The sequence below is a fragment of the Sporothrix brasiliensis genome, assembly GCF_000820605.1.
Source record: "Sporothrix brasiliensis 5110 chromosome Unknown Cont16, whole genome shotgun sequence".
Lineage (NCBI taxonomy): Eukaryota > Fungi > Ascomycota > Sordariomycetes > Ophiostomatales > Ophiostomataceae > Sporothrix > Sporothrix brasiliensis.
In genome coordinates, this window is record NW_024467135.1 from 26,530 (window position 1) to 46,823 (window position 20,294).

The 20,294-nt window shown below is 49.6% G+C and overlaps 5 protein-coding genes across 5 annotated transcripts; 3 read left to right on the top strand and 2 right to left on the bottom strand.

The window, feature by feature from the left end:
• Nucleotides 1-1,548: 1,548 nt before the first annotated feature.
• SPBR_04083 (alpha-L-rhamnosidase) lies at nucleotides 1,549-4,286 on the bottom strand (the record flags this gene model as incomplete). The annotated part of the gene is made up of 2 exons (XM_040762367.1): nucleotides 1,549-1,576; nucleotides 1,615-4,286. The coding sequence occupies 2 exons, from the start codon at nucleotides 4,284-4,286 to the stop codon at nucleotides 1,549-1,551; spliced, it is 2,700 nt and encodes an 899-aa protein (XP_040621292.1).
• Nucleotides 4,287-5,597: 1,311 nt separating this feature from the next.
• Nucleotides 5,598-6,065, top strand: SPBR_04496 (uncharacterized protein; the record flags this gene model as incomplete). The annotated part of the gene is made up of 2 exons (XM_040762779.1): nucleotides 5,598-5,837; nucleotides 5,916-6,065. 2 exons carry the CDS (start codon nucleotides 5,598-5,600, stop codon nucleotides 6,063-6,065), a joined length of 390 nt encoding a protein of 129 aa, XP_040621293.1.
• Nucleotides 6,066-11,958: 5,893 nt separating this feature from the next.
• On the bottom strand, nucleotides 11,959-12,985 carry SPBR_04337 (feruloyl esterase B precursor; the record flags this gene model as incomplete). Its single annotated transcript, XM_040762620.1, has 2 exons — nucleotides 11,959-12,567; nucleotides 12,827-12,985. 2 exons carry the CDS (start codon nucleotides 12,983-12,985, stop codon nucleotides 11,959-11,961), a joined length of 768 nt encoding a protein of 255 aa, XP_040621294.1.
• A 3,784-nt stretch (nucleotides 12,986-16,769) lies between these two features.
• SPBR_09171 (uncharacterized protein) lies at nucleotides 16,770-17,680 on the top strand (the record flags this gene model as incomplete). The annotated part of the gene is made up of 2 exons (XM_040767297.1): nucleotides 16,770-16,953; nucleotides 17,541-17,680. The coding sequence occupies 2 exons, from the start codon at nucleotides 16,770-16,772 to the stop codon at nucleotides 17,678-17,680; spliced, it is 324 nt and encodes a 107-aa protein (XP_040621295.1).
• A 435-nt stretch (nucleotides 17,681-18,115) lies between these two features.
• Nucleotides 18,116-19,534, top strand: SPBR_04248 (xylitol dehydrogenase; the record flags this gene model as incomplete). Its single annotated transcript, XM_040762531.1, has 2 exons — nucleotides 18,116-18,644; nucleotides 18,852-19,534. 2 exons carry the CDS (start codon nucleotides 18,116-18,118, stop codon nucleotides 19,532-19,534), a joined length of 1,212 nt encoding a protein of 403 aa, XP_040621296.1.
• Nucleotides 19,535-20,294: the final 760 nt, after the last annotated feature.

The following is a 20,294-nucleotide window of genomic DNA, read 5'->3' on the forward strand; positions in this document are numbered from 1 at the left end:
ACACTACTAGGAGGCTTGTCCGTGGTCATGATCCCCATTCCTCTTATATTCCAAGCGTGGGGGCCATGGCTGAGGCAAAAGAGTAAACACTCGAGCCATATTTAAGATATAATGGTATTCGACGATAGCACTTACTAGGTGTATCTCCAATTCGTTTAGTTAGAGTATGTTGTCGCTTTCATCAGAAAATTAATTGAGAAAAGTTTTTGAATAATAAATAAATATTAAATTAGTAGATTGTTTGAACACTTATAACTCGCTTATTCTTGTTACGTTCTACGTTATTTAATAGCCGACCTCGATTAAATTTTTTTTTTGAAACAAATACAGACCTCGATTTATAGTAATTAGACGAATGAAAAAAAAAAAAATTACCAAATCCAATGGAACTTGAAATATCGGAGGTCGTATGTGAGAACCACGGAGCACTATGGCGCTGGCTACGACTGGTATTCAGGTGCCTGCCAATTGCATGGGTATTGTAACAGGCATAGAGTACGGAGTACGTCTGCGGCCAGTTTATTAGGAGGTATCGCGATGTAGGAAAAGACAAGAGTAGAACAAACGATACTATTCGTACGACGCGCCGAACTTAAACAAAGTATCCATGCAGCCACAGCTGGAAATATTGGTCAACATGAGTAGTATACCATCCAACAATGATAGTGAAATAGTGGCTAGACCGTTTGGTAGTAGTTTACTCGAATATGTTACAGAATACATTCGTACCGTTTCCAAGCACCACAGTTGGTTTCAACGGGGTGTAATCCCCCTACCAGTCCCGACTAACCTGGCAGCTAGCGTAGGGACTTTGATTAGCAGGTCGTGAGAAAACGAACCACATTTGCTAGTAATATACAAACCTTCTAGACAGAACGGCGTCGAGCACAAAAATATTTGTAGGAATGGCAATAATTTCTGACAGTTAAGGGGCGTCATCCCCATGGCAAAACATGTGCTTCTGGGATGGTAGTGACAACCCTTTATCACATACAAGATATCAGGCATGAAATAATAGAGGTGAATATCTATGACGGGCACTTATGCCTTTGCTCTGTGAACGCTATGGTGTCGTATGGATGGCTATTGTCGTCGCGTCACGGGCGTTAGCATGATTATTGTAAATATCTACACCGCTGCCCCGGCTTTAAATAACGTCGGATGTCAACGAAGAAGTGTGTAGTTACTAGTTTACGCACGAGATATGACGTTCTCAGGCTTCTCAGGAGAACTGGTTATCAGTGGCAACTGTTACAGCCGATGGTGACAGCCAATGGAGTTTCACATTGAGATAAAAAATGGGCTTTGCGGTTTAGTCTCTTTCACGGAACGTAACCAAATCTACCAGGGGAGTGCGGGTCACGCAGCACATCGTATCACTAGCACTTGACGCACGATTCAGCGGCTCCTGACATAAACTCCAGGGATATGAGACTTTCTAGATTTAAAGATAATTCTATATACGCACCGCCCTTTGCACCTACTGGGAGCCAGTCCCTGCCACGGAATCCACCACTCGCCTAGGCAGGGGTTCTCAACGTTGACCTTTTAAATGTTGGCGGTGGAGGCCAAGCGCCTGCCTTGTAAGGGCAAGAAAATTCATGTTTCCCTGACCCAACCGCGATGCCTTTCTCGTCCCCTGGCTCCTGACTCGCCGCTTGCCATTCGGATGGTAAAACGACAAGTGCCCTGGCGTTGGGAGGAACAACGAGGGTCATATTGAACGTGTCCTTGGCCTCGTTGACATTCCAAGAGCATGCAATTCGCCCGTACGGGCTCTCATACGCCACGTCTGCATTTGTGATTGTGCCGCCTGGAAGCGGCTTGACCTTGATGGACCGCCACCCAGGCGTGCGAGAGGCAATACCACCAACACACTCGTGTAACCAATTGGCAACAGAGCCCAGGGCATAATGGTTGAAGCTAGTCATTTCGCCCGGGTTGATCGTGCCGTCGGGAAGCATACTGTCCCACCTCTCCCAGATGGTTGTTGCGCCCATGGTGACTGGATAGAGCCACGACGGACAGCTCTGCTCGAGGAGCATACGATAGGCCATCTGATGGTTGCCAGTGCCTGAGAGAGCATGTGTGATAACGGGGGTGCCTGCAAATCCCGTCGCGATGCGGTACTTGGCGGCCTGAATGAGATGGCAAAGGCGTTCCGCCGCCCTCTCAACTTTTTCGGTGCTGTCAAAGAGCCCGAACCTGAGCGCAAGCGCATATGCCGTCTGAGTGTCTCCCACAAGGAGACCGGAAGAAGCAATATACTCCCGTCCGAAAGCTGCCTTGGTCCTGGCAGCATCCTCACTGTACCGATGTGCATCCTCTGTTTCGCCAAGGAGAGAACTGATTTTGCTAATGGCCTCGAGAACCCGAACCAAGTAGCAGTCCGCGACAATAATGACATCGGTCCTTCCCGCGGCTGCGTCATCCGGAGGAGCTGCAGGGTCGAGCCAATCACCAAACTGCCAGGCATTCTGGTCCCACAGACCGTTGTCGCCTCTGGGTATTCCCTTGTCTACCCATATCTTCATGCTCGGATACTGCTTGCGCAAAATCTCCACATCACCCGAGCTGTTATAGAGGTCCCACGGTGTCAGCACAGTGACATCGTGCCAGACACTTTGCGCCCCCAAGTCGTCTCCAAGAACATCAGGGACCACAAGCCCTGGATAGCCCGGATTGTTGTCTCGTAGCTGCTCGGCCAGAACATCTTCGAGCCAACTCCCGAGAAACCCTCGCGTGTCGTAGATGAAATTGGCCGAGGGAGAGAAGACTTGAATGTCGCCCGTCCAGCCAAGTCGTTCATCGCGCTGAGGGCAGTCTGTTGGTATCGAGAAAAAGTTGCCTTTCATACTCCACACCACATTTTCGTGAAGCTTGTTGATGAGTGGTTCAGAGCAGGAGAACCATCCGGTTCGCTTCATGTCACTGTGCAAGACAAGGCCTGCAAGGTCCCCAACAGCGGGCATGCCATCAGGGGTCGGCCACCCGTCGACCTGCACATAGCGAAAGCCGTGGAAGGTGAATTTGGGCGACCAAGTGGACGGCTGAGTGTGCGTCTGCTGAGACAAAAAGACACGGTCGAGTGCCTTGGCGGTCCGGAGAGGGCGGGTGCCCAGCTCGTCGTGCTCAAGGACCTCGGCATGCGTGAACTTGATGATGTGCCCGTCTTTGTCTGCCGCTGGGAGACGCACTTGAAGCTTTCCCACCAGGTTCTGGCCGAAGTCAACAAGAGTCTTGCCAGACGGCGACTTGAAAATCTTGAGCGGCGAAATAGTCTCTGTGGCGCGTACAGGCGGCGTGTCCGAGGAGACGAGCTGAGCAGAGGGGAACGCCAGCTCCTCCGTTTCCATCCAAGCCCCGCCCTCGTCGAAGCTGGGATCGCTGTCCCACCCCGTTATTTTTTCGTCCTCGCGAGCGTCATAGTCTTCTCCGTCGTAAATTTCGGAGCGCACAGTCGCACTGTGACGGCATGTCCACGTGTTGTCGGAGGTAAGAGTGTACAATTGACTGCCGTCGTCGAAGCGAACCTCGAGCTGTGCTAGGAATGCAATGCGGTTTCCGTATACCCAGCGCTGATCGGCCCAGGCTAAGCGACCAGCGAACCAGCCCTCGGCAACTTCGACACCGAGTACATTGGATCCGTTCTTTGCCATTCGGAGCTGCTGGGTCACGTCGAACGTCGAGAAGAGAAGCCGACTCTTGTAGTTCGTCCATCCAGGTGCCATTTCCTCGTTGCCAATCTGCTGGCCGTTGAGATACGCTTTGTACACCCCATGCGCCGTGATGTAGAGGCGGGCTTGCGATATGGGCCCCGCGTCGCCGGGCAGCGAGAAGGATTTTCGGAACAACATGGGTCGCAGCGTCTCTCTTTCCGGAGGCTGGAACGAAGATGCCGTCAATTTTGCTTTCCAGTCTGCGTTGTCGAGCAACGCTGTCTCGATGGTGACCGGACTTGACCACTCGGTGCTAACAGTCGTGCTGTTGCCGGAGTCGTCTGTGGACACGCCGTGAGTCCGGACCTGAACTTGAACAGATTCTCGTGACGCCAGAGCTCGCCATGGCCAAGGAACCAGAACTGAGTCGGCGCTTCTGATGGTAAGCGTGTCTGGCCTCTGCGTTGGATCCTGCCCAGTGAGTTGAATCTCGTACGACTCTTGCACCCAATTCTTCACGTCCCCGTCATTGTCGAAGCGCCACGAAATCCGAGGTTTGGCATGGCCAATACCAAATCCAGTCGCATGGTGCTCGAATGTGAGCGATGAGATTCGAATTGAAGGCATTTTGAGCTAAAAGCAAAAGGAATCAGAAGAGTGTCGATGGGTGTAGAGATCGAAGACTAACATAGAACGCACGGCTCGAGGTGTTTTAATGCCAGTCGTAATTTGTTTTGTCGCTGCAGAAAGCCGCTTGCTCCGCCGTTGTTCTTTGCGTAAACTCTCAGGTGACAAAGGTCGTGTATTCGTTATGTACGACGTATTCGGGTAAGACGTGTCCGAATGGCTTACCTTCCCCTCCCCTTGAACAGGAAAAAACCCCACTTTGGCAAGTCTCACTGTCGGTTGTAATTACATTTGCCGGGTTCACATTCGCCACGAAGAATACGGCGGATAGAACACTTGCGGTTGCAATTGTTGCTGACTAGCAAAATACTAGACATCGTTTTCGGCTCATGTTGAGCCCGCCGAATGGCCATTTTTTAACACAGCTAGGCCCCATGCGCTTTTGCTGTCTCCATCCTCGCCAGTCGATACGGCGCGGACTGTGAATACGAGAGTCTTGTGAAAGCTCTTTCGTCTCACAATGCACCGACTCTTGTCCACTCTCGTGATAACTGCTCGCGTGCTAATGCGGGGATGAAACAAACCTGGCCGTCCAGTTTGTGCGGAAGTCATGCTACGTCTTTGTTTATGACGCATAGAAACGAAATAACAAAATCCACCCCAGGTGAGCAAGGCAACTCCAAACAGAAGGGAAACAAAAGTAGCGTGGGCCCACCCAATGCATTCCAAGTTTCCTTCCTCATCTGGGTGATCCTCTCTGACACGGGGGGGGCGTCTTTCCCGGCCACCTGAACAAGGACCTAGGCAACGCACTGACCAAAGATGGTCTTTGTCGATCTTGCGGAGAGATTGCGGGGAAGCGTCATAGTGGCATGGGGCTCCGCACCGGCGGGACAATGTTAACCGAATGACCGGGATCTGTATCGTATTTTGACATGCAATTCGTCTCTAAGATTTTTTGAAGCAAGCTTCGTTCCATCTCACTGCCCCCTGTATGTTCTAACCTCCTTTTTCGTCGCGTTCGGTGCATACTTGGCCGAAACTTGCGCCTACGAAACAAGGACCACCTATGTGCCTTGGTCTTCACGGACGTCGTGGCTTGTGAGGGACAAGGCGACGCATGGGTATGTTAAAAGTAGGATATCTGCAGGTAGTTGGTATAAAATGGGTCGCAAAGCAGCCCGCTTTTCACTTATGGATCATTTGCTCACCGCGCTTCCATTTGTTACAAGAAATACTTTCCTTCTCAATTGCCTGTGTACTACACTTCCTCATTCTTTTTTTTTTTGCTCGTCCTAAGAAACGCTCATTATGGGAAACGACGAAACGTCTCCGGACACAGTGACGAGTGCGGAGAAACCGGCCATTGGTCACGTGGAACAGTCCTTCCTGGAGGAAATCGGGCATGCCAAAGTCGACGGCTACGTCAGCTATGGCTTGGCCAAGTCGCGGTTCGACAATCTGACAATCCCTCAGACAATCTGGACGTTCAAGCGTGTTGTCCTCATCATTATTTCGGTTTACACCGGTTACATTTGTGAAGGATTTGAAGTACGACCGCACCTCCTTGTCTCTCGTCCAGTAAAGATAGCAGCTTTCACCATACCGCGTTGGCTAACATGACAACAGCTAAATTCTTCAGGCAGTGTGATTGCAAATGCTGGCTTCCTGAAGCAGTTTGGCTCGGGTGATGCGTCCGGCGTGAGGTCACTGAGCGCGACTTGGGGTATGCCGTACACCTGTCTCTTATACCTGGATCGTGACTCTCTCCCCAGTTAAACTAAGCATAAACTGACGGTCATGAATAGTGTCAACTTGGTCAGCTCTTCTCGTACGTTTTCGCCTATACTTTATATTCCGTACCTTGACTTGGCCTCTTATTAATCAGGCTAGAACGTCGGCCAAATCGTTACATTTACGCATATCTCCTGGTACGTACTAAAGCGTCCCTGGAATGACACACTATCCTTTCTGTCGATTGAGGTGATGATGTTAAAATTCAGATTCTGACTTGGGCGTATAGGTTCGCCGACAAGTTTGGTCGCAAAGCGTCATTCTATCTTGCCTGGATCTGGCTTGTTATTGTACGTGGCATGCCCTTTTCGTTCTGGGGATAGGCGGGGGGCTCGAGGATGGTGTTGTAGACTCGGTGCTAATATTTTAACAGGGATGCATGTTCCTCAACGTCGCCAAGTCCCCATCAGTTTGGGTCAGTCGAACAAGAGTTATCGTCACCGGCGGCATGGACCTGACACTAACATCAAATAGGCGCTAGGAAAGCTGTGCAACGGTGCAGGCATTGGTGTTCTCCAGTAAGCGCTCTTTGGTTGCTTGCTTTATCCATCTCGGGTCCGACGGAATGTCACTCTAACAGTATACAAGGGTAACATGCCAAATCTATGCCATGGAGGTCAGCCCCAATAAAATTCGTGGTGGATTGGTCACCTTTCAGGCAGTGTGGTATGTATCAAGTCTCCAGTTTCTTTCGTAAAGCCTAATTATATTGTGAATATTGACAACATCTCTTAGGAGTGACATTGGTGGCATTATCATCGCCGTGATGATGCAGCAACTCAACTCCAAATACCCCGACAATTATCTGCTCGCTATGCGGATACTCTGGGCCCCAGTTGGATTGATGCTTATTTGTTGGATTCTTGCCCCCGAGTCGCCATGGTTCCATGCCCGTCACGGAAACAAAGACAAAGCTTTGAAATGTATGAAGCAGCTCTACGGCGGCGTCAAAGGCTATGACTTCGAGGAGGAATATTCGATTATCGAAAAGACAATCGAGCACGAGAAGGATCTTCTCACGAGCAAAATAAATACTCTTGAGATTTTCAAGGGCATTAATCTAGTAAGTGGCGTCACCCATCGAACTGAATTCAAAAAATAAGATTGAAATCCAACTTGGCTAATATGATTTTACATTTCTTAGAAACGCACTCTCACGGTCATGATCCTTTCCGCTGCCCAGCAGCTCGCCGGTCTTGTTATTATCAGCACTTATTCCACCTGTACGTTTGGAATCCCAATACTTCGTTTATATGTTGACTGTGCAACATTAACCATTATTAAAAATCGCAGACTTTTTCTCTCTGGCTGGCCTGACTGACCCGTTCCTCGCCACCGTCATCCTCGCGTAAGTTTTGATTTCTAGTTTAGCACAATTTATTGCAAAACTTGTGTCTGACGCTCTGTGTACTTTGTTTCTAGTTGCGTCAACCTCTTATCCATGATATGCTGGAGTTTAAGCACCGATAAGGTTGGACGGCGCTTGATTATTTGTTGTTGTCAAACCTTTACGACAGTCATTCTCTTCGTCGTTGGTGCTTTGTGGTATACTGGTGCACAAAGCGGAAGCGTTACTGGTGGCACTGTCCTAGTGAGTTCTATTCCCTATGTCTTAAGTGGTACTATATTTTTTACTGACCGCGGTCTCTCACCAGCTCGTTATTTGCTGCTTGTGGAGCTTTTCATTTCAACCTATCAGCATGTCCTACTATCTCTACTCGGCGGAGTTGCCCTCTGCCTATCTACGAAGTATGTTTCAAAGTCAGCCCATCCACGGTCGTTATTCTCAAATTAACATCTGAACAGCCAAAACTGGACCCGTCACTTTCTTCGTCAATTCAATTTTAGGCATTGCTGCGTGGTACGTTTTAATGAAGTGCATTCCCCCCGCTCCACTAACCCATTTTTTTCTGAACCTCAAGTTGTATTCTCAGCTGACACTGTCGTTCAGTTATGCTACGCCGCCTATGCTGCTTGCAATGGGAGTGAAGTCCGGGTTTGTGTTTGGCGCTTTTTCGGTGCCCATATGTATTATTATGTGGCTGACGGTACCTGAGACCAAAGGGTAAGCTTAACCTTGTGACCAAATGCATGGTGGGGAAAATTGACTAACTTTTAACACAGTCGGTCGGCTGCGGAAATCGACGAGCTGTACGAGCGCAAAATCCCCGTATGGAGATGGACCAAGACTGTCACGGCAGTGGAGGAGGAGATGCAAACCATTACTCAGATCAAAGGTAATGTTGGACCGCAGCCTTGAACTGTACGATGATGGCCCCAAAGATAGCTTTGCAGATGCGCTTCCTTGCCCTAAACAGTCAAGAGGCAGCGTGCACAACGAACACTGCAAACGCAGGGGGGCCACATAGGAGCACATAGGGGAGCATCCAAACATCAGACTTGGGTAGTGACAGTAAAGGTACATTCTAAGTAAAAGAAAGGCACAGCGAGGTCAGGTTATACTCCATAATTTGAAGTGCATGCCCTGTTCATATAATTTCATCTATGCCTCCTTCTTGTCTACCAACATACGTAGTGGTATTCTGTATTTTCAACCGCGTCTGATCAGGATTGCTTGCTCGCCAGGTGGCTCTACCCGTCCCTTCAACGGCGCCAAGACCCACTCTGCATAGACACAGACTGCATAGTGCATTGGCCTGACTGAAGGACACCCCATGCTTCCTGCCACGAGGAATTGATAGAAATTATGACAAATCAATCCAATCCATGTTTATTTATTATTACACTAACTGGGAAAACATCAAACTTATTTCAGTCCTCACTTATCGGTAGGCAGGTCAACGGTGACACTGTCTAAACAACCTCTGCTTAGTCTTGGGCTATTTCGCTCATATTGAGGTCCTTTATTATTTACATAAAATGATATATCAAATGAACTGTTGGTAGTATACTCAGTCTGTATTGTACCAGTCGGGTGTGGGGAATCATGGCTGCGCCGCTTTACGTGCTCTGAGCCTCGGCTTGACACGGGATTGAATTTGAGTCTTCCTGCCTTCGGTTCTTTTATACAATGCCCAGTGTAGCCACAAGGCGTATTAAGCGCGACTAGGTACGACAGAAAATAGCAAATCTAATGGACCCCCCTGGGTTGATTTCGCAATTATGGTCTTTTGACCTATATTGCAATATATTCTTATCTTACACGGCACGAGTGAAGGCGCATGAGAGGCACAAGAGGCACAGGAAGCACACTGGGCACACGCCACGATGAAATATATGTAAAGTTCTTCAGAAGAGTACGCTGTCAACTTGAACGTAAGTATTGTGTAGAGGATGTATTCTTTTATGAAAGACTACTTGGATGTCGGATTGAGGGTTCCAGTGTTTGCAACCTCTCTGGAGGTTGACTCTGTTTCCAATCGGTCATCGTAAAGACAAATATGTCTTTTTGTGTGTATTACGGGGAAGGTAATGGCTTTAGAAGTTGCCGTATATCCCTCCACTTATTTTGCTGCGCCTCAACAGCGCCCCAAAACAAATGATATAAATTCAATCATAATTCCAGTCGAGGCCAATTTTTTTCCGGGTCATCCTTCTCGGTTGTCCATACACTCCCGCTTCACGCCCCGGGCTTTAACTTACGCGACAACTCATATTCTCACTTCCATAAGATGTCTGTCGGTACTAACCATCAAGGATATGGACGTCGACTCATTGTAATTGAGAGACTCCTCCGAAATCAAGGGTTACAGGTACGTAACAGAGCACTTTTCCAATAAAGCTCTGTCACTGATTTCGCGGCATAGCCTTTTAGTATTTCGACCATAGCCTACAGTGATGACTATCAGTGGCCCTACAACAACTTTTTATACAAAGTGAAGCTCGCAAAACCGGCATCCACTTCGATATTCCCAGGTACGCAGCCTGGCACAAGCAAAGCGCCTCCCGAAGGCGTATCTGTTCTCGTCCTCAAACTCAGCAATCTCAGAGCCTCTGGAATGAATAATACCAACCGCGTGGAGAATGACATAGCAGTGCAGAGCCTTGTCCGTCAGTCTATGGTACAAGCCAAGATCGCTTCATTGGTTCCTGCTATCTATGCCTGGGCGCCAGCTACCTCTACAGATGCAAACGCGGATGAAAGTTGCTACGGATGGACAATGTCAGAGCTCATGCGTGGTATAGACCTGGACTTGGAGTTCGCGTCTCTGAGATCTACAGACAAGGTTATAGTCCTCGACCAGATCGCTGCTGCTTTTTCTGCCATCCAGGCGGCAAGACTACCAGAAGGAGTGACAGGGTTTGGCGGGCTTACATTTAACTACAGTGGAGAGATCGTCAGTGGAGAAACAGCCTTCCTTAAATCGAGTCCTCAGGATTCGTATACTGGATGGAAGCAAGCCAAAATAATGATGGAACTCCAAGAGGCGGCAAAAAGTTCATTGGCTCAAGGCTGGAAGTGCAATGGGGTGGGCGCAAGAGTCGATCGATTTTTAAGCACTGGTGGCCTGGAGAAACTTCTCAGTGGTGTTGACGTTAACCATAGGATTTTAATACACGGAGACCTCAGTAAGTAGGAATACTTTAGCTCATGGTAATCAAGAAGACCGCTAACATTTTTACAGCCATGAATAACATGCTGTTCGACAAAGAAGCAAAGGCAATTACAGCCATACTGGACTATGACTGGTCTTTCGTCTCTAATCCCTTTGATGAGTTCAACTCACTCCTCTACGACATTGGCTGCAATATAACTCATCCAGATACTGTCTTCAACAAAGCCAAGTTGTCAGGCGACTTTACCAATTCACCTGACAAATTAGACGAGGATTCCAAGGAGACGTGGGAAATGGCCAAAGCATGGAATGCCGCAATGGCAAAACAAGGTGCGGTCTTGCCGAGAGAAATAAACGGCGTTGAGAAGATCCGTGCTGTGCTACGGTTACAAAGTCTCATCTGCCCGTACCCTCTTTGTAGCGAATCGGCCCTTGAAAAGATGGACGATGCACAAAAGGCCGAGCTAAGAGCGAAAACAGAAACTGATCTTCTTCAATGGTTAAACGAACATGGATACTAAGTTTTTGTGTTTTACGTATGTAGTATGTCCCATCAAGGAAGACAGCTTTTATATACAATTTACACAGGATTACGGCGGACCTTTTAGTCGTTCTTACACTACTTACTTACCATCTGCCCATGCTGCCAATCGTTTTGCTCGCCGAAGCAACAGTCTGTCAAGGCACGTGCAGCCGAATGTGCGCAAGAAGATTGACAAAATGACAATTTAATCAGAAACAGAGGCTCTACTACTCGACACTACTTGAAAACTTTACAAGACAGGAAAAGACCCTGTAATTTCTGCTGATACAAACCAAAGAAAAGGCTGCTACCAAAGAGCACAGGCTAGAAGAAATGTATTGAAATTGCAGTGTGTGGATTTCCCCTTGCCGATTGTGAAGTATGCAGCTGAGAGCGTGTCCATCAGCATGGGCCAGCGATACGATGTGGTCGTGACGGCGAATGAAACGACGACCGAGTCCGTCACAGGCTTTTGGATGCGCGCCGTCATGGTGCAGTCGTGCAGCGAAAATGACAGCCACAGCAACGTGCTCGACAGACATGAGGATTTCAATAGTCCACTACCGAAGACCTTTAATATAAATGTATTTATTTTCAAGGGTGAGACAGAGCCAGGAAAAAATAGCTAATTGTAAATTTGTGAGTTCCACGTACGGGTGCTGAAAAACAACAAAAAGGCTCATCCAAGTTCATACGTGGTGATTTTGTCGCGTCCTGTCGGTCTGAATTTGATGAGGAACAAATGTCTGAACTATACACCATTTTTTGTTGTACCAAAGTCCATCTCTCCTTGCAACATGGCCGTCCTGACAGGACGCACAGCCTACTAAACATTTACTTATTGAGTAATGCCAAAAAATTTTAGCATCAGCGGCTCATTCACTGGCGCGATATGGCCAACGCCTTTCCCGAAGAAACCTTGCAGCTTGGTACCATCTCCATAGACCTCTTGTGTGTATGCTGCAGAGGGGACGCCTGTAACGTTTTTGGAGAGCTCCACGCCCAGTACGTTAGACCACTGCAACAAGGCTTGCTCCGCACATGCCGGGCGAACCAAAGTGTCGGCCAGGCCGTGGAAGATTTGCATCCGTGGCCGCCGACCCGTATATCCAGGGTACGAGTTGCGCACGAAGTCACCCCATTGCTTCGCCGAGTGAGAAATCTGGCCCTGTGCGCAGGTCTGGTTGGGCGACATGGGCGTTGCGCCCGCCGCTCCGGCAAAACAGGCATGCGCAACGCCGGAGAATGCTGCGCCAGCTTCGAAGACATCCGGGTAGGAGCCCGCCATCACGTTGGTCATCATTGCACCGGACGAGCCGCCCATAACGTAGACCTTGGACGCATCGCCGTTGTACTTGGCCAGGGTGTAATTGACCATGCTGATAATGCCACCAGCATCGCCGCCACCGTTGTGCGTGAGACTTGCGGGGTTCTGGACATCCCAACACTAAAGGCAGAGAAAAAGAAAGAGTTAAGAAACACATATTTCGGAGAAAGCCACAAATCGGACAGGGATGTCGACGCTTACGTTGCTCATATGCGTCGTACCGGGATAGATCAGAATGAAGCCGTTCTTGTCTGCATATGAAGGCAGTTTTGTCTGCGAATACCATCCTGTTGCGGATCCCCCGCACGGGTGCAGCTAATTTCGAATAAGTACTCCATACACTGTCCTACCCGAGGGATTTTGTCTTTGTATGACTCACTGCGACAATGATGGCTGGTTTCTCCGCGACTTTGTCCGGAACATAGAGATACATTTGTATACTCGTTGGGTTCGCGCCGAAGCTCGTGACCGGCTTAAGCGACGCGCCAGCGGCAAAGGCCGCGGACGCCACGACGGTGACCAATGACCAAAACAACATTCTGTTATAAATTTAGTAAATAGTAAATTTGTATGAAATTCGTTGCGTGATGATTTTCGAGGACTTACCATTCGTCCACGGAGAGGCGGACGTGTGATGTTATATACACACTTGGGGAGCTAGTCATGAGGTTGATAAAATAAAAGCACTTAACATTGCTTTGGAGTATAATTCTAAAATAAACCATGTTTCCGAAGAGCCCAAAAATAGAGTACAGGTTCGCCAGTATTCTTATTTGGGTATTACCGATCTTAGTTGCCGATGCGAAGCCTTTCCTGGAGTGCATGACTTATTGTCTTTTCTATGTCCGTGGATATAGTGCAGGTTACAATATAAAGCCAGGTGTTGATTCTTATATAACTCAACTGTAATTAGTCTTCCAAGGCTAGGACCGTCGGGTAGGACTTCCGTTCAGGGATACGAATCACCACCATTTAGCCGCATCTAGTGGTTGAAAAACGGGCAAGTCACTGGACGTATATTCCATCAAATTTGTACGTATTAACCTCCATTGCCGTATACACGAGCCGAAGTAATATATTCGGTATCAATTACTTTTACACTCCGTTCCTTTTACTTTAATATTGCCGTATCCAAAAGCCGAAACGGGGTACTCTGGGTCGAAATTTTTCGCGTGTTTCCTTCCATGTGACCGGCGCCTCCATTATTGCGTAAGAGAGAAAACACAAATGTAAAACCACAGAGTTATGGACAGTGCTTATTGTTCCTTGCTTCGTATTATAATCATTCATTTCATGGTAGATTCGGTTGTATGGCTCGTGATTGATAGCAGACATACTTCATGACCAAAGATTGCCCGAATACATTGCCGTTATTCTCGATTGAGAAATGGAAATATTCGGTAGCAAGCAGTATTGAAGTATACAATAGATTTCCGTGTGAAAGAAAATAAAATAAGAAATAAATCGGTGAGGAATGTAAAGTGAGAGTCATGTGCACGGTAGGTGCCTGCCAGTACTCGGCTACCGTGCCGGCGATTGCCCGAGCTCACTGCCCCGGTTCACATCCACGTGGCTATCGTCGCAATCGTTGTCGAAAATTGACGACGAAAAAAATCGAGAAACCGTTTCTTGGCTATCAGGTATCTCGCGGGTCTCCTGGGAGTCTGGTATGCAGACGACAGAATCGTGGGTGGTAAGATGCATCGTGCGTCCTGTTTGCAGCATGTTAGCATGCATGATGTACCGCAGGGGGGGCGAGGGGGCGAGAAACGAACCGTGAGAGCGATGTCATGTGTGTCAAAATTGCAAGCATCAGCTTTGGGTGGGCACGCTTTTGGACCAGTCGTCGGTGACGAGTCAAATGGACGTCAATGGCAAGAAAATCGGATACATGTGACGATGTCGTTGCTCGGGTCGGCGACTTGTAAAAGTGAGTTGGTGAGAAATTCGCCTGGGTCACTGGTCGGCGCAGTTGGAGAAGAGATGAGATGCTAAAACTAGCGATAGTTCTACTTTCGCACAGGTCTAGCGGAAGAAACATGGACTGGCACAAATGTTCAGGACAAAGTCGCGACCGAGCCGGATATGGATTTGTTGGGTCATAGTACCGTAGCGGAAGAGGACTCCGCGAGCCGCGCGTTGGAAGTGGGAGGAAGGGGTCAACCACGTTACGAGAGCGTTGGTGGGAAGTCGCGACCGGGAGAGAGGTGTTTTGTTGAGTGTCGAATGGACAATGACATCGTGGTAGAAGAAGAAACAGGCGAAGAGGGTCAACCGCCAGACACGAACGTGAGTGGGAAGTTGTGATTCGGAGAACGAGTGATATTTGACCAGAAAAAGGGAGATAGCAACTGTAATTAAGGAACGTGAGGTTATCTAGGGTGAATTCTTAGTTGTTGTAGTATTGGTTTGAGGGCGTCGTATGTAGACCCGTATACACTTTTTTACGCGCGCATAAACGACAACGGAGGGGAAATTGGCACATTTGGTATATTTAGTAGACGGCACATCATCTCGATATCCCTCAATAATCCAACAACCTTAACGCCTCCAGTGTCCACAAACATTTGCAACAGCGCGTCTGCGACAGGGACCATCCACGGTCGAGGGACGGGATACCAAGATTGGGTAGCGAACCAGATTCGAAGTCGCTGCGAAGTGCAGTGCTGGGAGCTAACGTTATCCGGACAGAGCGGCCCAACCGTTACTGTGACAGCTGAGTATTCACCCTTGTCGCCAACGTAGAACCGCACGCTACGCGACAACTCAGCTCGACACACCTTGACTAGATTTTGCGAGACTTCCGGCAAAATTGAAAAGTTTTGGAACATCTCGGGTTCCAAAAGTTACACCGATATCCGCATGGAGAGGTTGTTTCCCGGGTGCTTCTTGACATATGGGGACCTGTAAGTAATATGCATATCCACCAAGGTTCCAAATAGCGATCTTCATCAGCTCGTTTCCGACTCTGTGTGAGAAACCGGAACTTTTTGATATTCGCAGACATGTGACGTCGCTGAGTGGCCCAGGCCAGAGATTCACGATGAAAGTTAACTCGTCGCCGACAGCCACTGCGATGTTGCGAGTCATCTCGGAGGAAACGCTGTTGAAAGGCAGACCAGCGGGCTGCTTTGCAATAAAATGGTAGGTGCATATCTCGTCAATCACTCCAAAAATCCTGTACTGACCACCAGACCTTTTTGAGACGGTGTCCCGGAGCTGTGCCTATATTTATTGTTAGCATGAGTACTTCTATTGCAGCCCGTCACACAACAATACCAAAGAAACACCGAGGAAGACGGAGATGCAGCATATTAGTGACCTTGACTTACAGTGAGCGAGTGCCGGGGAGTGGCCAAAAGCATGCCCTCCATTCCGTGGAGGCTTGACATCGCGGACTCGGAGACGATCGCCTTCCGTCGGCTTAATCAATGCTATGGTGGCCTTGAACTTGACTTTATTAATCAGACGCTCAAGAGAATGGAGAGAGGAAAGGTACGACTCGGCAAAGATCTCGGAAATTAAGTTGCTGAGTCTGTCAGCGTCCGCCGTGGGAGAAAAGTAGTCTCGGGCAAAGTCGAGCGTGCCGTCATGTTGTTGTGGCTTTGCACGGCAGAACCTGCCTCTTTGCCCTTGGCTTGCCTCTTTTGCCTCTTTGTCCTTGGCTTTAGCCGCTCCTTTATTGTCGATGAAAGTACCGTTGTCGTAGTTGTCGTCATCCTCCTCGTCAACCTCATCGTCGTCGTCTTCTTGACGTATGCTATAGACACCGCTTTGGACTTGGGCGGACAAAGAAATGCTCAATGGTGCTCTATTGTAACAACTTGACTAAGCTGTCATCGAAGTGGGAGCTTAGGACACGGCCTGCGAGGATTTCGTGATGCGACGGTGTTGCCTTCTCTTTTCCCAATATTGTCCCAGCCCCGTCAACTTGCTGCATTCTTGCACAGTCTTCTTCATCATTCTCGCCGATGTCGCTTGACCGTAACTCGTCTTCTCCTTGGCAACGGACTCGACCAGGGCCTTGGTCTCGCTAGCCACAGGATGACCGAAACTGCAGTCTTTGAACAGTGTATTCTGGCCAGCATATCCGGGTACGTTTCCACATGTCCATACGACAGCCGCGCCGGTAGTGATGTGATCGGTGCGGCCAAAGGTAGCCTTTTGCACATCACGGGTGAGCCGTATAGTGTGCCACCCATGCCTGGTGTTGGGCCCGTGAGCCAGTGCACTGGCTTATACCTTCACGGAGCAATTCTTACGGCACTCCACCAACGGGATGTGACCCTCAGCCGTTTGGGGGCATTGGACAACACGTTGACATGTCGCTACTTGAAAGCACGGTCAGCATCATGGCCAACGTCGACATATCGTGGCCGAACCTCGAGAAAGAGGCGCAGCGCTGGGGCACTGGGCACCCGACACTGGTACCATATGCGCCGTTTCCGACAAAGGACACCTTCTTTGTGATTGGCGCCGTCAACGACCGGCCGTTTGAGACTCTGTGTGAGTTGGTGGGCGGGAAGCACGCCGCGAGAACGACAACAATGTCATGGGCACCATCGGATGTACTTGTTCTTCTGTCGATGGTGGCATTGCATCGCTCCCCAAGTCACACCTGTACTCGTCCAACTCGGCATGCATCGAAGCCGCGTCTCGCTTCATAATCTCTTTGCCGCGTAGTTTCTCACTCGTTAGAGAATGGCGGTCACATACCCTCTATTAGTTAAATATCATTATATTACTATCGAGAATTGACCTCCGACTATGACAGTTTGTTGCGGTCCATTATCAGTTTCGAAAGCCACGCAATCGTTAAAGGTACGGAATTCTCCTATCGGCTGCAACATCAGGGCCATCGCCGTACAAGCGGTCCTTCCGCGTGGTCGTGTGAGAAAGCGGTGGCCCCCACGCCCACCACGCTTCGCTTACAGCTACTGCAGCTTCTCGCACCATTACATAAATTTATGGGCTTTCATTGCGTAAATCCGCGCGGACAATGCATGTCTCAACCAAGCAGCAAGCAGCCAAGTAAGAAAAATCAGACAAGCATGATACCACTTCCTGGCACCTCCATGAACACGACAAAACAGTGCATTTCGCCCGTCCCGAGGCGTGTCCGTGCCGTATTTCTGCATCTGCAGCCGGTCATGTGAACGGCCGCGTCGGTCAGCTTTCCACCGACCTGGACCTGGCCCTCACTGAGTTTGGACTGGTCCTGGGTCCCACTTAGGCAACATTAAAGCACGCCTTGGAATTCTCCGCACCGATGACCGGCAGCGAGAACAAGGGCGGCGGAAGAATAAATCAAAAGGCAAACGACACAGGTGAGGTCGCATGCACAACAATGCTGCAACTCTCTTGGGTTTTAGCTCTACTGCACTCGCCGCTTCCCCCGGGCTCAAACTAATAAAAATACTCCAGGGAAGCTCCAAGGAAACGACATACTGGCACGGCACAGAATTACAGGTCCTATCAGAAATCACAACGCAGGCTCCTCGGACTTTGATTTTCATTTGATTTCTGTCCAATCTCATTTGTCTGTCACACTACGCCGCCCTGCACCTTGCTGAGCACGTTGCCATCAGCCACAACTCGCAGTTCGTCTCGTGGTCAGGGTTGCACCATTTTGCATTTGTTGCACCTTCCTATCCCCCCATTCGCCAAAATGGCGCACGTTGACAACCACACCACCCACCACCAGCACCATGGAAAGCAACAGGACCTGCAGCCCGACAACGTCCTGGCTCTCAACCTGCCGGCCAACACGTCTTGCCTGCTCGTGAAGACGCGCACCATTTCCATTGAGCCAGTGACCCTGCCCCTGTTGAGACCGGACAGCGTTCTAGTGCGCGTCATGGCCAATGGCATCTGTGGCTCCGACATGCACTCGTACTGCAACGGCGGTGTTGGGGGCCGGCCCATAGGCGCGCCATCAGTCATGGGCCACGAGGCGGCGGGTATCATCGAGGCCGTGGGTGCGGCAGTGACCACGCATGCAGTGGGTGACCACGTGGCCGTGGAACCCGGTTTGCCTTGCCAAAAATGCGTCAACTGCAAGGGCGGGCGCATGAACATCTGCACGACCATCCGCTACTGCGGCACGCCCGGCGTGCATGGCACTCTCTCCCGCTTCTACGTGCTGCCGGTCGACATGGCACCCAAAATTCCCAAATCCGTGCCTTGGGACGTCGCAGGTAGCATACAACCATTGGCAGTGAGTCATGCCTTCCTGTATGATGAAGCTAAATGCCGTTGTTCTGTTTACTGATTGCCCAGATCGGCGTGCAAATCGGCAAACGTGCCGACCTCCGTGCCCACCAGACGATTGCTATTTTGTGAGACCCAGCCTTGCCCCAGAGAACGGAGCTGATACGCTGTTGTTTGTCCTACTAATACGATAGACAGCGGTTGCGGCCCGATCGGTCTGATCACGGCGGCTGTGGCACACGCTTACTCCGCCCGGAGGATCGTTGCGTTTGATATCAAGCCATCAAGGGTCGAGTTTGCCAAAGCATACAAATCCCCACTGACTGGGCGGCCCATCATCGACCATGTCTTCCAAATCGACAGTCTCCCAGATGTGTCTCCAAGACAGAGCGACACCAACGGCACCGGAACGAATGGGACCGATGGCAGTGGGAGCGCCTCTCATGATTACACGACACCTGGGGACAAGGCATGGATGGTCGCCCAAGCACGCATGGATGCCATTCTGGACGAGGTCGGGCTGGCTGACGAGGGCGGTGTCGACCGCGTCATCGAGGCCAGTGGTGCGCAAGACTCCATGCTTCACGGCGTGGCCATCTGCAAGGACGGCGGTGTGTACCTTCAGGTCGGCCTGGGCCACATCCAGACCAATATCTTCCCGACCATTGCCATCACCAACAAGGAGCTCGATGTGCGCGGCATCACAAGGTATACGGCGTCGTGTTTCCCCTCGGCAATCGAGATGCTAGGCCGTGGCGTCGTGGATATTGCGCCTCTCATCACGGCGAGCTTTCCCATGTCGCGGGCCAAGGATGCGTTTGAGGCCGTTGCTGCCGGAAACGATATCAAAGTGATTATCCGGAATCAAGAGGTGTGATCAGAAATTATTACGGAAGTTTGGTCTTGTATATAACCATTTGTCATGTGGGGTACATACGTTTTCTGGTTTAACGTGAATATTGTCGCGGTTCAGAATGAAAAGAAACAAGTACAACAAAATAACAGTGTCACAATTCATGTCTGTGCTTAACAACGCGATTTTAAGATTTTTCATTAAATGTGATGAAGTACATTTTTTTTTAAAAAAAAATATAAAAAACCGAACACAAACAACCATCACATTTTTGGTGGCTGAAAATACAGCCTTTTTATTTATCTTTCAGCCTTTCTCACTGTTTGTCCTGACCATGGTGTTGCATCTCCCATCCAACGGTTGAAGCGGGTGTACGTCACAATTGTTCATCAATGGCGGTGTGTCGTCGATGCGTACGGAAAGCTCCCAGCCCCCAGCACACGAGCCACCGCACCCAGCCCCTTGTGAATGATCGTCACTGTCGCTGCGGGCCTCTGTAGGGGCGCTAAGTCACTTTTGCACAAGGCGTGAGCTGGTTTTCGCAGTTGTGGTCTCAGTGCTCCATCGCGACCCCACTGGCAGTGCTACCTCATCCACTGTACTTCGTAGCTTCGGAAACGCTGACACGGTTATGTGCATACCGCTCCAAGCACATGTTGGCAAAATTTTATTGCGCAGTCATTTATGTAGTACGACACGCAACTTTTATTTTGCCGTTTCTCAAGGAGTCGCATGTCATCTTCTTCACCACAAACCACACAAGCACACACACGCACCACGAACA